The sequence below is a fragment of the Schistocerca cancellata genome, chromosome 3, assembly GCF_023864275.1.
Source record: "Schistocerca cancellata isolate TAMUIC-IGC-003103 chromosome 3, iqSchCanc2.1, whole genome shotgun sequence".
Lineage (NCBI taxonomy): Eukaryota > Metazoa > Arthropoda > Insecta > Orthoptera > Acrididae > Schistocerca > Schistocerca cancellata.
The window spans coordinates 186,959,108-186,975,138 of record NC_064628.1 but is presented as its reverse complement, the minus strand read 5'-3'; the positions used below and the strand labels follow the sequence as shown (position 1 = coordinate 186,975,138).

The following is a 16,031-nucleotide window of genomic DNA, read 5'->3' as shown; positions in this document are numbered from 1 at the left end:
CCTGAATTTACTGCCCTCCAGGAAGCGTGTGGCGCGCAAATTATTCTCGGGACTGAGACCTGGCTGAACCCTGAAATAGGAAGTTCTGAAATATTTAGTGAGGGTTGGAATGTGTATCGGAAAGACAGATTAGACACCGTAGGAGGTGGTGTCTTCATTGCAGTTGACAAAAATATTGTGTCTACTGAGGTCGAAGTAGAGTGTGATTGTGAAGTTATCTGGACACGTTTAACAGGGCTAGGGGAAAAAAGTTAATTGTTGGGTGTTATTACCGGCAACCAGGTTCCACCATGACAGTTCCAGAACCATTCAAAGGGAGTCTACATTCTGTATCGCAGAAGTACCCGGATCATGCTATATAAGTCGGAGGCAACTTCAACCTACCTACTATAGACTGGGATGTCTATGGATTCATTACAGGTGGTACAGACAAGCCGTCGTGTTAATTACTTTTGAACACATTATCCGAAAATTCTCTTGAGCAGCTAAATCGAGAGACAAGGCGTAATGGAAATATTTTAGATCTGGTAGCCACGAACAGACCAGACCTCATCGACGGTGTCAGTGTTGAGACAGGGATTAGTGATCATGATGTTGTCATTACGACTATGGTTACGAAAGTTAAAAAGTCGGTCAAGAAGGCTAGGAGAGTATTCTTACTAGAAAGAGCAGATAAGCAGTTGTTAGCATCCCACTTAGTAAATGAATCGACTTCGTTTACTTCCGGTACGATGGACGTGGAAGAATTATGGGCAAATTTTAAACACATTGCAAATCACGCATTGGACAAGTACGTGCCGAAAAAGGGGGTTACGGACGGAAAAGACCCACCGTGGTTTAACAGCGCAATTCAGAGAATGCTCAGGAGGCAAAGGTCGGCCGTGGTGGCCAAGCGGTTAAAGGCGCTACAGTCTGGAACCGCGCGGCCGCTACGGGTGCAGGTTCGAATTCTGCCTCGGGCATGGATGTGTGTGATGTCCTTAGGTTAGTTAGGTTTAAGTAGTTCTAAGTTCTAGGGGACTGATGACCTTAGCAGTTAAGTCCCATAGTGCTCAGAGCCATTTAGGCAAAGGCAGTTGTACTCGCGGTACAAGAAAGATCGGGAGAATGAGGACAGGCAAAAGTTAGTAGAGATTCGTGGTGTTGTAAAAAGAGCGATGCGCGAAGCATTCAACTAATACCACCGACATACTTTAACAAAAGATCTTGCTGAAAACCCAAGGAAATTCTGGACTTACGTAAAATCGGTAAGCTGGTCGAAGGCTTCCATCCAGTCACTCACTGATCAGTCTGGCCTGGCAACGGAAGACAGCAAAACGAAATCTGAAATTTTAAATTTAGCATTTGAGAAATCTTTCACGCAGGAGGATCTTACAAACATTCCGCCGTTTGAGGCTCGTACAGATTCCCGTATGGAGGGCATAGTGATGGACATCCCTGGGATTGTGATGCAGCTGAATGGGTTGAAAATAAATAAATTGCCAGGTCCTGATGGGATTCCAATTCGGTTTTACCGAGAGTACTCTACTGCATTGGCTCCTTACTTAGCTTGCTTTTATCGCGAATCTCTTGCCCAACGTAAGGTCCCGAGCGACTGGAAAAAAGTGCAGGTGACGCCTGTATATAAGAAGCGTAGAAGGACAGATCCTCAAAATTACAGACCAATAACCTTAACATGGGTTTGTTGCAGGATTCTCGAACATATTCTCAGTTCGAATACAGTGAATTTCCTTGAGACAGAGAAGTTGATGTCCATGCATCAGCACGGCTTTAGAAAGCATCGCTCCTGTGAAACGCAACTCCCCCTTTTTTCACATGATGTCTTGCGAACCATGGATGAAGGGTATCAGACGGATGGCATATTCCTTGACTTCCGGAAAGCGTTTGACTCGGTGCCCCACTGCAGACTCCTAACTAAGGTACGAGCATATGGGATTGATTCCCAAGTGTGTGAGTGGCTCGAAGACTTCTTAAGTAATAGAACCCAGTACGTTGTCCTCGATGGTGAGTGTTCATCGGAGGTGAGGGTATCATCTGGAGTGCCCCAGGGAAGTGTGGTAGGTCCGATGTTGTTTTGTATCTACATAAATGATCTTTTGGATAGGGTGGTTAGCAATGTGCGGCTGTTTGCTGATGATGCTGTGGTGTACGGGAAGGTGTCGTCGTTGAGTGACTGTAGGAGGATACAAGATGACTTGGACAGGATCTGTGATTGATGTAAAGAATGGCAGCTAACTCTAAATATAGATAAATGTAAATTAATGCAGATGAATAGGAAGAAGAATCTTGTAATGTTTGAATACTCCATTAGTAGTGTAGCGCTTGACACAGTCACGTCGATTAAATATTTGGGCGTAACATTGCAAAGCGATATGAAGTGGGACAAGCATGTAACGGCAGTTGTGGGGAAGGCGGATAGTCGTCTTCGGTTCATTGGTAGAATTTTGGGAAGATGTGGTTCATCTGTAAAAGTGACCGCTTATAAAACACTAATACGACCTATTCTTGAGTACTGCTCGAGCGTTTGGGATTCCTATCAGGTCGGATTGAGGGAGAACATAGAAGCAGTTCACAGGCGGGCTGCTAGATTTGTTACTGGTAGGTTTGGTCATCACGCGAGTGTTATTGAAATGCTTCAGGAACCCGGGTGGGAGTCTAGAGGAAAGGAGGCGTTCTTTTCATGAATCGCTACTGAGGAAATTTAGAGAACCAGCATTTGAGGCTGACTGCAGTACAATTTTACTGCCACCAACTTACATTTCGCGGAAAGACCACAAATATAAGAGAGATTAGGGCTCGTACAGAGGCATATAGGCAGTCATTTTTCCCTCGTTCTGTTTGGGAGTGGAACAGGGAGAGAAGATGCTAGGACCCTCCGCCACGCACTGTATGGTGAACTGTGGAGTATGTATGTAGATGTAGATGTCGTGTGAACCCTGAAAACGTACTGCAAGTTGTTCCCATTGTCACCAACGGTGTCTGTACTGAATAAAAGCGTTCATAGTTCAGTCTATAACCGATACCTGATTTAAGACACAACAGGGCCTTAAATTAATTTTTTTCCACCTGTATGGTATCACAATATTCTAAAACGTTTGCAAAATACGCCGTCAACACTCAAAGTACCAAGTTTACATTGATTACCTGGGAACCTTGTTGATGTTAAGTACAAGAAAAAATCGCTGTATGTCTCAAATGAATTACTTTACTTCAGCTGTGATTCAACAACATGTTCTAAAATGCGTCATAAACTTCAAATTAAATATTGCCACATTTAAACTGTATATATTAGTTAATTAAATAACTGCAAAAATGAAAGTTTTTGTATGAAAACCAACTAGGATTGCATTTAAATTGTCAAAATTAAAATTTATTAATCAACTGACCGATTATGATAGCGGTACGATCATCTTGAGACCATTAGAACCCTATGATGACGGCTGGAGAGAGCGTGACGGGGAGCAGTCCGCTATGTAACGCTGACAAACTCTGCTCCAGAAGTACCATAATCGAAACTGATCACCTGATTAATAAATCTTAATTTTAACAATTCACAGGCTATCCTAGGTTGTCTTTACTTAAACACTTTTATTTTAATTTCGAGCGCTTTATTCCCAGGAACAATGTTCCAAAAGATGGGAAGCTCTCGCAGCTTGCGTATTGGTAATACTGATAACTACAGATAGGATCTATCAGGTTAAGCAACAGTCATTTATGAAGAAAGTTCGTGTGCGTACCACACTTGCAACCACTATTTTTCCGCTTTTAAAATATTTGTATAACTTATTAAAGTACACACAGCATGTATGCTTATCATAATACGCAATCCCTATACGAAAATTAGAGCAAAAAAAAGTTTTGTTATATGTTAGATATTACTCATTTGCTAACTCCACACTGTCTTTTGTATTACTCTTTAAAATAGTCACAGCTCGCTTAGTGGCACTAATGATAAGAACTTAGGTTAAGAGACACTCTTAAGGGTTATAGAAGTATGTTATACCTAAGTCTGCTACTGTATGTCGGGGAGTTACTTTCTTTTAAAAATAGAGATATATTTTTCATAGTTAACAAGGCACAAATGTGTGCCCTTTGTACATCAAAAACGTTGATACTGAATTTATTACGACAACTAAACTCTTTATATGGCTAAAACTGAATTCTGATTCACAGTAAATGATGAAAGGAAAGGTGCATCAGTTAAACGTTCCTCTCAATATCCTGCTGAGTCTAGGTTCTCATTTGCAACTTCACTCTATGTTTTCACTCCGACTTCAGACGATTATCGATCCTACTCAAAGTTTCTCTTCAAAAAATAGTATTTCAATGTCACGCGAGCTATTTCCTCCCGCTTTTGAAGCCAGTAAGGATACTAATCTCTCTACCAGTTCATTACGGTCGATATCTGCTAGCGATTTGCTGGAGACTGTCTTCCAGTCATATGTCCTCATCTTCTTCTTTTCCGTAATAATTGAGACGTGGGACCTACAGGAATTAAGGGAAACGTGGGAGGGAGGGCTCATCAATATAACTTTCTTTTCACACAAGCTGTTTATTTAACAATATACAATCATATTTTTTTTTACAACATGAACAAATTTGTGAAATGAATAAGCTTTTGCAAGAGAAATCAAAAAAACAAACAACATGACAATAATTGCAAGACGATCAGACCAGCAGCCCGTCCGTTATCGGGTGAAACGGCGGTGTTTACTACCGCTATGGACAAGGTTTCTCTTATTAAATGCCCTTCTTCAACACATGAATACTATATAAGCACTACTGATGAAAGAGTATTTCAATTACTCAAACGGCCGGCCGGTGTGGCCGTGCGGTTCTAGGCGCTTCAGTTTGGAACCGCGTGACCGCTACGCTCGCAGGTTCGAATCCTGCCTCGGGCATGGATGTGTGTGATGTCCTTAGGTTAGTTAGGTTTAAGTAGTTCTAAGTTCTGTGGGACTGATGACCTTATAAGTTAAGTCCCATAGTGCTCAGAGCCATTTGACAGTTGGCTGTTAATATCTTAAAAGTTAAACTGTCAGTTATGAAGACCGCTCTGAAGGACCGTTTTAAAACATTACTTATGAACACATATTACAAGAGAACTCACTCGGCGGAACCACAAGATCCAGTTAAAAATACGCCAATAACGACCTGGTCTTTCAAAGACAGCAACGCACAGCTTAGTACAACAGGTTGTTCAGATTATAACTAATGAAATTACAATTAAAGAATTGAACCGATTAACATCTAAATCTAACCACAAGACCCCTGTTTGTTTAACGGCAACCTGTGTTTTAGTACAATTGTTCCGAATGTATTTATGACCAGGAGCTGATTCATTAGAACATTAATGATAGGGCATAAACAGGAAAGGAAAGGAAATATAATATCGGAACAAATTTTCAAACGACTCTAGTCTCTAGTACAATACTACGGCCTACATTTACGACCAAAGAGCCGACCGAGTAAAACTCTGAGGGTCGGGTACAAATCAGAAATTAATTAGGAGATGAGGTAGGCAATGACACAAATCACCAAGATAATTACAGAATGTTACTGCCCTTTATGAGCAAGCAGTTCCATGGATCCACGGTGCATCGCGGCAGTTACTGAGTGGTGCCGATGAAAGCCAGGTAGAAAAGGGCCGCCAGGATACAAGCGGTCGTCCGACACGGATGTTGCCAACCAATTGACGGGACGAATGGGCTCTGAGCACTATGGGACTCAACTGCTGTGGTCATAAGTCCCCTAGAACTTAGAACTACTTAAACCTAACTAACCTAAGGACAGCACACAACACCCAGCCATCACGAGGCAGAGAAAATCCCTGACCCCGCCGGGAATCGAACCCGGGAACCCGGGCGTGGGAAGCGAGAACGCTACCGCACGACCACGAGATGCGGGCAATTGACGGGACGTCGGCCTGCTGTTTGTAGCTGACGCTGACCCCGGCGAAGTGCTCCCGTGATTCATTTAAGGTCCATTAAAGGCAACCTCGCACAGCCAAAACATTACGATAAAATGGCATAGTACACAGAGAAAAACGCACTTGGGAATCATTTCTCGAAACGCGTCGTGTAAAATAAAAATAAAAGAAATTCGTGACTCGTAACACAAAAGTGATTTATAAACAACCCTTTGTTTTCGCAGTCGCAGGCTTTTATAAACCACTTCTAATAGGTCAAATCAGAAAGCAAAACATAGCAGGACGCTTCGAGTAAATTTTTATCGTGTCTATGCTTCAATATTTGCAATATTGACTGAAAAAAGCTGCTTCGCTTGGTAATTATTTTAATTTGTTTCCTGAGGATTTCTAGATCACTCGAAAACATTCGAGAACATGTAAAAATGAACTGTCAAAAATCTCGTAAACATTTTAATATTTCACGCTCAAAAATACCCTCTAATGTTCAAAGTTTCTCTCATCTACGTTGTAAACGATCTCCGTCTTTCCGTTGACTAATGATGTCACAACTTATGTACTCATTGCCCACAGTTACAACAGCAACTTCACTGACTTGAGATATAGTGAATCGACGTTCGTGTACTCCAGCTGGTCCTTTGTCGGCCCGAATCACAGATTTATATTCACATGGTGCCTATTGCTCCACTGCTGTTTTAAAGTAGTCAGCGAATTTATTGAGTTTATGTAAGAACTTCTACACTTCTTCACTGACTTATCGTCTTAATCCATTTCTATTTGCAAACTTTGGCCGACTTCCGCTTGCTCGTCGCCAATGAAATACGCTTGTAAAATGTACAAGATTCGTTTGGCAATGGTGACAATGTTCCCATTCTATGGGAGATTCGTCCTTTAGTGCAAAACACAGAACTGAACTGATGTTCTTTACCGCTCATGGAAGTGAAACAAAATTGTGTCATTTGAAAGAAAGGATTGTACCCCAACTTATCCGTGATTTCTCCAGTCATGTAACGAAATAATTATGGCGGAGACACTTCCAGACTTTTCACCCATAAAACGCATTCCTGGCGCACCTCTACTGAACTTCTTGACACCACAGAAATGATCCACTTTAAGGGAATTACAATGGTCTGATTCACCTGTCAAACTGTAATCTCAAATTCTTCTGCTTTGTATTTATACGATAATGTTTATTTGCGCACTTACGATCGTTGTCTTTCACGAACTTCACTCTTTGTAACTGTGCTTAATTCATTTCATATCATTCCTTCGCAGTTCCTCTATTCTCTAATTTCATCTGGGGAAAATTCTGCAACACTCTCGAACAGTCTAGAAAATCGTAGGACATTCTTGAAAATCTGTGAAATTTCTGGAAAACTCTCCAACATTCTGGAATATTGTAGAATACTCTCTAACCTTGAGTATCTTGTAACGTGTTGGAACATTTTACAACGTTCTTGAATATTCTAGAAGGAACATTGTGGCAAGTTTCTGCCGTTTTAGCCCTAGATTCCCAGCTGCTTCACCGACCTCCCAAAACAAGTCCATTGGTGCGATGCCCACTTCTGACAGATATGTCTCCGAACACAATCGCTGCAATTTAAAACCGAAACCATCTTTATGGATGCCGTGTTGGAGGTTATCATACAGTATAATCACCATGGGACTGCAGGGGTGTGTCGCGGAGCTACGGTGGTTCGCATGGACGAACCATGCTTACATTTTGCATTAATATGTATGATTTTCTTGTTGTACGTAAGGATAAGTTCACAAAATAGCTCTGGAATACATAATTATTTGTCATTTTCAGGGTTCCATGGAGACTGCAACAGGTAATCTGAATAAAACGGTTCCACCTGCGTTTGAAGACATTCTGGACGTTATAGACCCAAGAGGAAAATTCCAGTCCAGGCTGAATATAATTTTCTGCTACATGGGTACTTTCGTCGTTACAGTGTGTGTGGAAGTTTATTACATCGCAATGCAAACGCCTGATCACTGGTGTCACGTTCCTGGCAGAGAATACACCAACTTTTCCCGAGAGGAATGGAAGAACATTACGATCCCCAAGTAAGATTCACATCAAATCCTACATGCCTGGCAATGGACAGTGTTGATGAGTTGATGAACACGACAGCTCCAGTTGCACTTAACTTACTGACAAATATTTAATGTCCCCTCACCATCAAACTTTTGATTGTGTGGAAGTGAACCAAAATTGTCGTTGCGTTGTTACAGTTAGTAAATAAAGTATGGATAATTTTGTGCTCTAATGTGATGCAGACATACGCTGGATGCCTTAGACATACGCTGGATGCCTTAAAGGTCGTGAAGACGAGACACCCGAGTTAAATATTAATTACATGGGTGAACAAATTTTAGTCACAACTTGTTAGCTGATTTGCTTTAATTACGAATGCTATCATATTATTTTAATTCAATCTGCTGTGAGTTCTTGGTGAAACATTGTAAATTAACTAAACCAACACTGTTTTTGGCCTTGTTTCCCTATTTTATTAATAATGTTATTGCACAACGTTGGTTTCGGGTTGTAAGACCATTTTCAAGTACAGGAATGTACTTGAAAATGGACATACAACCCGAAACCTAGGTTGTGCAACATTAATAACAAAATTATGAAACAAGGCCAAAAACAGTTTTGGTTTAGCTAAGCTATCATATTATCCTTACGTTTCCTAAATTTAGTTGTCTTCATTCTTATCATTACCTTACTCATCAGGACAGCAGTGGAGAAAACATTTCCTCTTTAATATCAGGTTTTATTTGGGTATTTCGTTTCTCTTTGTAATATTAAACAAAAAATAGACACACAAGACAAAAATTATAAAATGAGAAACCACAGTACATGTAATCGAGAACGTGTTTTCCTGTAGTAGTGACGTCTGCTCTCTTCACTAGAATCCATGACCGTTTTCTTGTTCATCGATATTTTTTAAAAATTATTCTTTTATTTATTTTATAGTTATATTTTAACAGTGCGTGTCTTGAATGAGAGACGTAATAGAGGAACAGAGTTTTCTACATTTGGAGACACATGGTTTTCGGATGTATGCTGGGATGATTTCATGCCGAGATGACGTTCTGGTACGAGAAGTGAGAGTGAGGCCATTACAACGTTCTTAGCAAAGCGTACAGACACATGTTTTTCTGTCTCCTGTGTTAGAGCAAATCCGCTACTATTTTTGGTACTATAAACCCCATTATTCAGGTATATTATGAACTATCCTTATTTATGGATTCCTCCGTTACTTCTTGGTAGAACACATCCATATTTAAGGTTTAATAACAAGTACACTGTTCTTGTTCTACTGATGTTTATGTGAAATCAATATAACAAAAACAGCGTACTTGTTATTCAATCTTAAATAATGGATTACAATTACAAAGCAGTGTTGCATCAACACTCTTCCTAGGCGACTTGACAATGAGGTGCTAGGTCGGCTAGTCTGCTGTCTGTGAACTGCTATGTGTGGTCCGAAATATTGCTGAGATGGCATGGTGCAAGACACTAGCCCGGTGTACTGGCGTGTGGGGCTTCCTCATGCGGCCCTCCCTCCGCCTGTTTCTGCTCAGGAGTGGTGCCTTGTCATAAGGAAGCTGCCGAGTGAGTGTAAATTCCAACCGCTCTGGCGTAGCAGTATCTGTAGCCGACTGATGTCTCGCTGAGACCTACTTAACGCCAGTCGTCGACGCGATATGTATCACCTAGCATAGTCTACAACTAGCTGCCACTTCTGCCACCCGCTTCTCTATGGGCCGCTGGTAGGCCTGATGCAGCCGGTGCCTGAATGGACGCCATCTTGCTGGGGTATCCTCACGCTGTCATCAACCGGCTCCTGAATGCGTCTGAGGGGTCCTGGGTTCGCAACCCACACATGGGCGCATCCTGCAGCTGACTTCTTGCTTGGGGCTGCTGCCTGATCGGCGATTCCTCACCTTCCTGTCGGCTGAACGTACTTGCAAAGCCACTGACACAACGACTCTTGGTCCTTGCTGGCGTCTTGGAGATGCAAATATTCCACCTTGTGTACGCTGCCGCAGGTTCTTTTACTCGGGGTTGAGGCACATCACTGAGACGCCACCAGTCTCTGCTGCATTGATAAATAAAATATTATGTTTATGTCGCCGTACTTTTGATTATATGGCCACTGCGAACAGATGCTTTGCATCCATCACCTTGCACACCTTCCTGAACCGTCATCCTGACATTTTATAGTGTCAATGACAATTAGAACATCCTGAGGCCTATAGACTTGCCTACCCTTACCAGTTCGCGCCAGAAATTTGCCACCCAGAAGATCCAAATATGTCGAATAATGGCGTGAATCAGGATACGACATCATCATCGGAGAATGATGAGTGTCGACAAACCATTTCAGTTGTTTGCTGTTCATCTGGGTCAAGACGTCTTGCCTGCTACCGTGGCGAACAAGATTCAAAATTCGGTTTGTGTAAAGTGACTCTGTATGGATCCGAGCGAATTCAGAGTGAGAAAGAGGTGGGTGTATGCGGGTGTATGCCCAGTAAGATGTATGCAACGTATTTTGCTGGAGCACAATGTCTACTGAGCTCAGTCGTAACCTGCAGCTTCTGTTAAATGTAGGAGATCTGGGCATTACGGCAGACTGTGCGAGAAGTGCGCGTGGCTGGTGCTCCGGCGTAAGGGTTACATTTTTTAAATTGTCACAATGTATGTTAAAGTTATGTGTTACCCTATGTTTATCCTATTATATTTTGTCCTGTTATTAGACAAAGTAAACCAGGGCAACTGAAGCCGTTCAGTCATTACTAGATCAGAATATGTGGAAACCGAAACACTTTTTATCACAAATTTGTTCATTTAGTTGAAAAACCGGCTTCGATTGCCATGATCATCAGATTGATATGTCTCCTTAAAACTAGAAAAAGAAACAAATAAAATTTATATGCATGGTTGGCATCGTTACATAATATAATTAAAATGCAATATGGTGAACACTCATGACTTGTGATGCAGGCCCGTTCTCATCACTCTGCGTATTAGATAAGATGTCTCAAATAAGGGCAAATAATATAGACTTGCATAGGTAGTCAGACGCTTTGAAAGTGGACAGATCCTCGTCGAGTCTGTCGGTACTCATTTTAGATACTGGTGCCACTACACTGGTTTCTCCTTTTTCTGGTAAGTCATGGGAGGACATTTTAGCTTTTCTGGGTAAGTTGCTGATTGCCACAAAGGTAGGTTGTTGGGCAAACGAACAGTTGTTACAAATGGTCCAATCAGGTTTAATAGGTGATGTCGAAACATATGTTATGTACAATGAGGAGGACCTTTCTTCCAGGAGTACTAGTTCTGCAAGGTTTGCAGGAGAGCTTCTGTGAAGTTTGGAAGGTAGGAGAAGAGGTACTGAGCCTGCGAAAGGCAAAGGTACCGAGTTCGAGTCTCGGTCCGGTACACAGTTTTAATCTGTCAGGAAGTTTCATATCAGCGCACACTCCGCTGGAGAGTCGAAATCTCATTCTGGAAACATTCCACAGGCAGTGACTAAGCCATGTCTCCACAATATCCTTTCCTCCATGACTGCTAGTTCTTCAAGGTTCGCAGGAGAGCTTCTGTGAAGTTTGGAAGGTAGGAGACGAGGTACTGGCAGAAATGAAGCTATGCGGACGTGCCGTGAGTCGTATTTGGGTAGCTCAGATGGTAGAGCTCTTGTTCGCGAAAAGTAATGGTCCCGAGTTCGAGTCTCGGTCCGGCACATAGTTTTAATCTGCCAGGAAGTTTCATATCAGCGCATACTCCGCTCCAGAGTGAAAATCTCATTCTGGATCACACGCATTTTACCGGGATTGCCACCTGATGTTTCGAGAAAAGTACGCACAGAATTCACTAAGGATTTATCTGAATCCATAGACAAAGCAACGTCCTTAGATGAAACAGACGTGTTAATCAGAGTCTGTGATGGAGAAAGTATTTTTTCACATATTTCTGATACTACCGTTGTGTATGTCTGGGCCACATACGGCGTGAACGGCCACATTGTGGAAGGTGTGTTAAAGTAGGCAACTGGAACATGGCTGTAGGTGGCGTAGGTATCATAATAGGAAGGGTCGAAATTATAAGCACCAAACGTTAAATGATAAAGGCATCCCGAGCACCGTCGAGTGACGCTTCTGGTAATTTTTAGCACGACCGAAACGTGTGAAAAGACGAAATTTTGCTTGACTGGCTTAGTGGATGAGGACAACACAAGTATTTATTGGGCAAAAGTGAGCACATGTATGTGGCAAGTTTGGCCCTCATGGGGAGTTAACCCTCCAAGGTAACGGTTATGTAGTGTAGATAGTAATGACAAGCATTACATAGATTCAGCGAAGTTAAGTTTTCAGGTGGGGACATTTCTTGCAAAATATGGAAGTTTTCCATTGTATATGAGTGGTTAGTGCATTATCTTAGGGTTATATTTCCTTTATAAGGATTATGCTAAAACTGAGCTTGGGGACGCTAGTACAAAGCGGAGGAAAATTATTCCGCCTGGGGAAAACTGTTGTCATTGCCACTCTTGACACAAAGTTCGTACCTTACGAAAGACGAACTGATTAAACTGCATGCAACAGCACTAAGGATCAATTTACTTGATAAAGTACCGCAAGATATAGGAAAACTTCTTTGGCTGATTGTGAGTACAGGCCTGCTGCTTAACGCATTACGTGTGTTTGAACCAGCGAGAGAAAATGATGAATAGAATAAAGCACAGTGTTTTGTGTACAGGGGTATTATGCACGTACGGGAAACAAAAAGTGAGCGGGTACCGCCCATTGGTCTAGATAAGTTTGGGACTGAAGACATGGGTTTGTCTAAAGAATTGTTGATGGCATATTTGGATGTTTTAGATGAAGATGATAAATGCGGGATGAATTCCAACCCCAAACTTAAGCAAGCCCCAATGTAGATAAATTAAGTGAGAAAGTAAAACATTTGAAAAGAATGGAAAAATTAGTGATGGAAGAATTGTTACTGGATTGTGAGGACTGTTTAATCCTCAAGGGTGTTTAACAAAAACTACAGTGACACAAACTAGAATGCAATGTACCTCATCACCTACAGTTGGTGATAGAGGAATTCATTAACCAACAATTATGTGACAGTGGTATTGAAGAAAGTACTAACCTGTCGGATGCACTGGCAGTGATTGTGCTGAAGAAGAGCACAGATGAAACTAACGCTTATGATTTTACTGCAACTACAGGTACCTCACTCATGCGATTACTGGTGTATATCCAATTCCAGATACTACGGAAACCCTGGACAATATGGGGCGTTTGCCTGCCTGATGACGTGAAAGAAGAAGAAACAGAGGTCGATAAGGGAGAGATAGGGGATCAAAATTTAAAAGAGCTTTGGAAGACTTAAGATCAAATAATACGGGGGAAGGGGGATAGATAACATACCGTATGGATTTCTAAAATCATCGAGGAAGTGGCAACAAAACGACTATTCACGTATGGTGTGTAGAATGTAAGAGCCTGGTGATATATCATGTGATTATCGGAGAAACATCATCCACAGAATTTTGAAGATAGAAAGATCTGACAAGTGCGAGAATTATCGATAGTCAGCCTAAGAGCTCATGCATCCAGGTTGCTGACAAGAATAATATACAGAAGAAAGGAAAAGAAAATTGACGATCTGTTAGACGACGATCACTTTGGCTTTATGAAAGGTGAAGGCACCAGAGGGGCAGCTCTGACGCGGCTGATGAAGGTAGCAAGACAAGAAAAATCAAGACATGTTTGTAAGATTCTTTGACCTGGAAAAAAGCACTCGATATTGTAAAATGGTGCAAAATGTGCTAAATTCTGAGAAAAAAAGGGATTGTGTCAGACAATGTTGTATCTCGCCATAACTGTTCAATTTGTACATTAGGGAAGCAATATTGGGATTAAAACAATGATTCAAGAGTAGGATTAAAATTCAAGGTGAAAGTATATCAGTGATACTGTTCTGCCATAGATTTGAGGATTGACCATCATCAGCTGTAAGTAATGGGATTTATGGTTTCTTTAACTGTTTGTCTGACAAGGTGTTGAGGGGACTCAGGCCACGAAAATGTATAGTGTATTTGACCATCAGTTTTAGAGTCAGTAAATTATTATAGGTAAATTGTCCCAAAGTTTTTGAACCAGCACAGTCACACATTTATTGAAAATTAGTATACAGAAAGATCCATAGGACATTAGAATGTGAAGGTGCATTTGAAATACTGAAAGAGTTATTGACAACTAGTCTAGTACTAATATTTCTTAATTATGGAAAGAAATAATGATCTATGCTCTGTGTTAAGTCAGTAGACAGAAGGGAGGAATATCTGGTAGCCTACGTTTTGCATCACTTAAGAAAGGTGGAGCCAAACCTTTCTCTGAGTGTGTGCTGAAAAGTAATGCCTTCGAATTTTGTATTCTGTTTTCAGTATCAGTTGAGGTATTACAATAAGTCATCCATATTACTCAGTCAACTTTTCCGCTTTGACACTAGAGGGTGCCGAATTGTAGCATGTAACATGGTGGTGTGTAACAAACTAGCAGAGTGCTTTAATCAAGTTTCGAATTCAAAGAGTTTGTCTACAGATGGAGCACTCTCTCGCTCACCATAACAATACCAGATTAGACACGAGCACTTGCGACATTTGAAACCATTCAACACCAAGGGTTCACTGTCATCGATAACGTTCATGCTTTCCTGACTTAGTGCCATGTGATTTTCATCTGTCTGCAAAACTTGAAACACACCTTCGAGGATTTCACTTTTATAGTGTTGAAGCAGTGCAAGCAGAGATAAGGTCGTCACACTATTAATAAATTAGTCTCTTATTGGAAGAAATGTGTTTGTCACCAGGGTGACTAAATTGAGAAATAAATAAGTAAACATGAAGAATAAAGATGTAAGATGTTAATAACGTTTGCTTTATTTTAAACATTTTAAGAGTTTTCACATAAAAAATTCAGAGGCATAATTTTTCAGCACGGCATCGCACCACAGAGAAGGAAATATGAAGTGTCATTTATGGAATGACATATTTCCAGTGTTATCTACGTGGTTACAAGTCTAAGTTAATAATGGATCTTGTGATGAAGAGCGGTCTTTGATGTTAAACGATTCACTTAATAGATTAATATAGTGGGTGCCTTAGATAAGTGAATTCGATTTCGAACTGGTCCATACACCTGGTAGAAAACATAATAATGTGGATGACTTTAGTAGGAAAGCAGCTGTACATCAGAGTGTGGATCACTCCCTTGTATGGCGGAGAAAAGCACAAACTGTTGATGACGACTGCAAACTATATGCAACCATGGTACTGTAATATGAAAGACAACAAAATAGATCTGCACACAATATTTCCAGTCGTATGGCAGATGGAAGTGTTAAAACAAGCAAACAAGCAATGATCAAATGTTATCCAACCATTTGGTTTGTAGGACTAAACAATGGTGCATATCTGAGGATTCCTAGTAGTGGCATACACATAGTAAGGATGCGGAACAGTATATGAAAAGCTGTCTACCATTTACAGAATAGGCTAAAGTGAACCATCGGTGATGTATGGCAAAGGTAGCTGGAAGGTAGTAAACATTTTGAAATTATTGGGATGGATATCCTTGGGCATTTTCCATAATCTCCAGTCTGGAAGCGCTGTATTTTCACGGTAACAGACCGTTTCTCATGGTATGTGGGAATGATAGCTGTCCATAATCAGAAACCTGACACAGTGATGCAGGAATTGGTGAATGATTGGTTACTCAAGTTTGGTGTTCCTGAAATGATAATTACAGGCAAGGGCACCAATATTATGTTGGAGCTAATGAAGTAGCTGTGTCATTTCTTTACCGTTCTTAAGTTAAGGACAAACACTTTACGTTTGCAGGTAAACAGAAGAAAAGGGAGCGTCTATTGGGCAATAGGGGAAATGCTAAGACATTATACAAATAGCCATCACAATATTTGGGATTACTCTGTTGCATAACTTGTAATTCCAATGACTTATAATTCCAAAGACTAATGAAAGTACAGAGCTGTCATTGTACAAAGCAGTGTATGGTCGGAAAA

The 16,031-nt window shown here is 41.0% G+C and overlaps 1 protein-coding gene across 1 annotated transcript in view; it reads left to right on the top strand.

Moving 5' to 3' along the window:
* LOC126176192 (organic cation transporter 1-like) overlaps window positions 1-16,031 on the top strand; it is a 180,318-nt gene that overhangs the window by 26,678 nt on the left and 137,609 nt on the right. Inside the window, exon 2 of the mRNA XM_049923336.1 lies at window positions 7,737-7,996. Within this exon, the coding sequence (XP_049779293.1) occupies window positions 7,737-7,996 (260 nt within the window). The remainder of the gene's footprint in view (window positions 1-7,736; window positions 7,997-16,031) is intronic.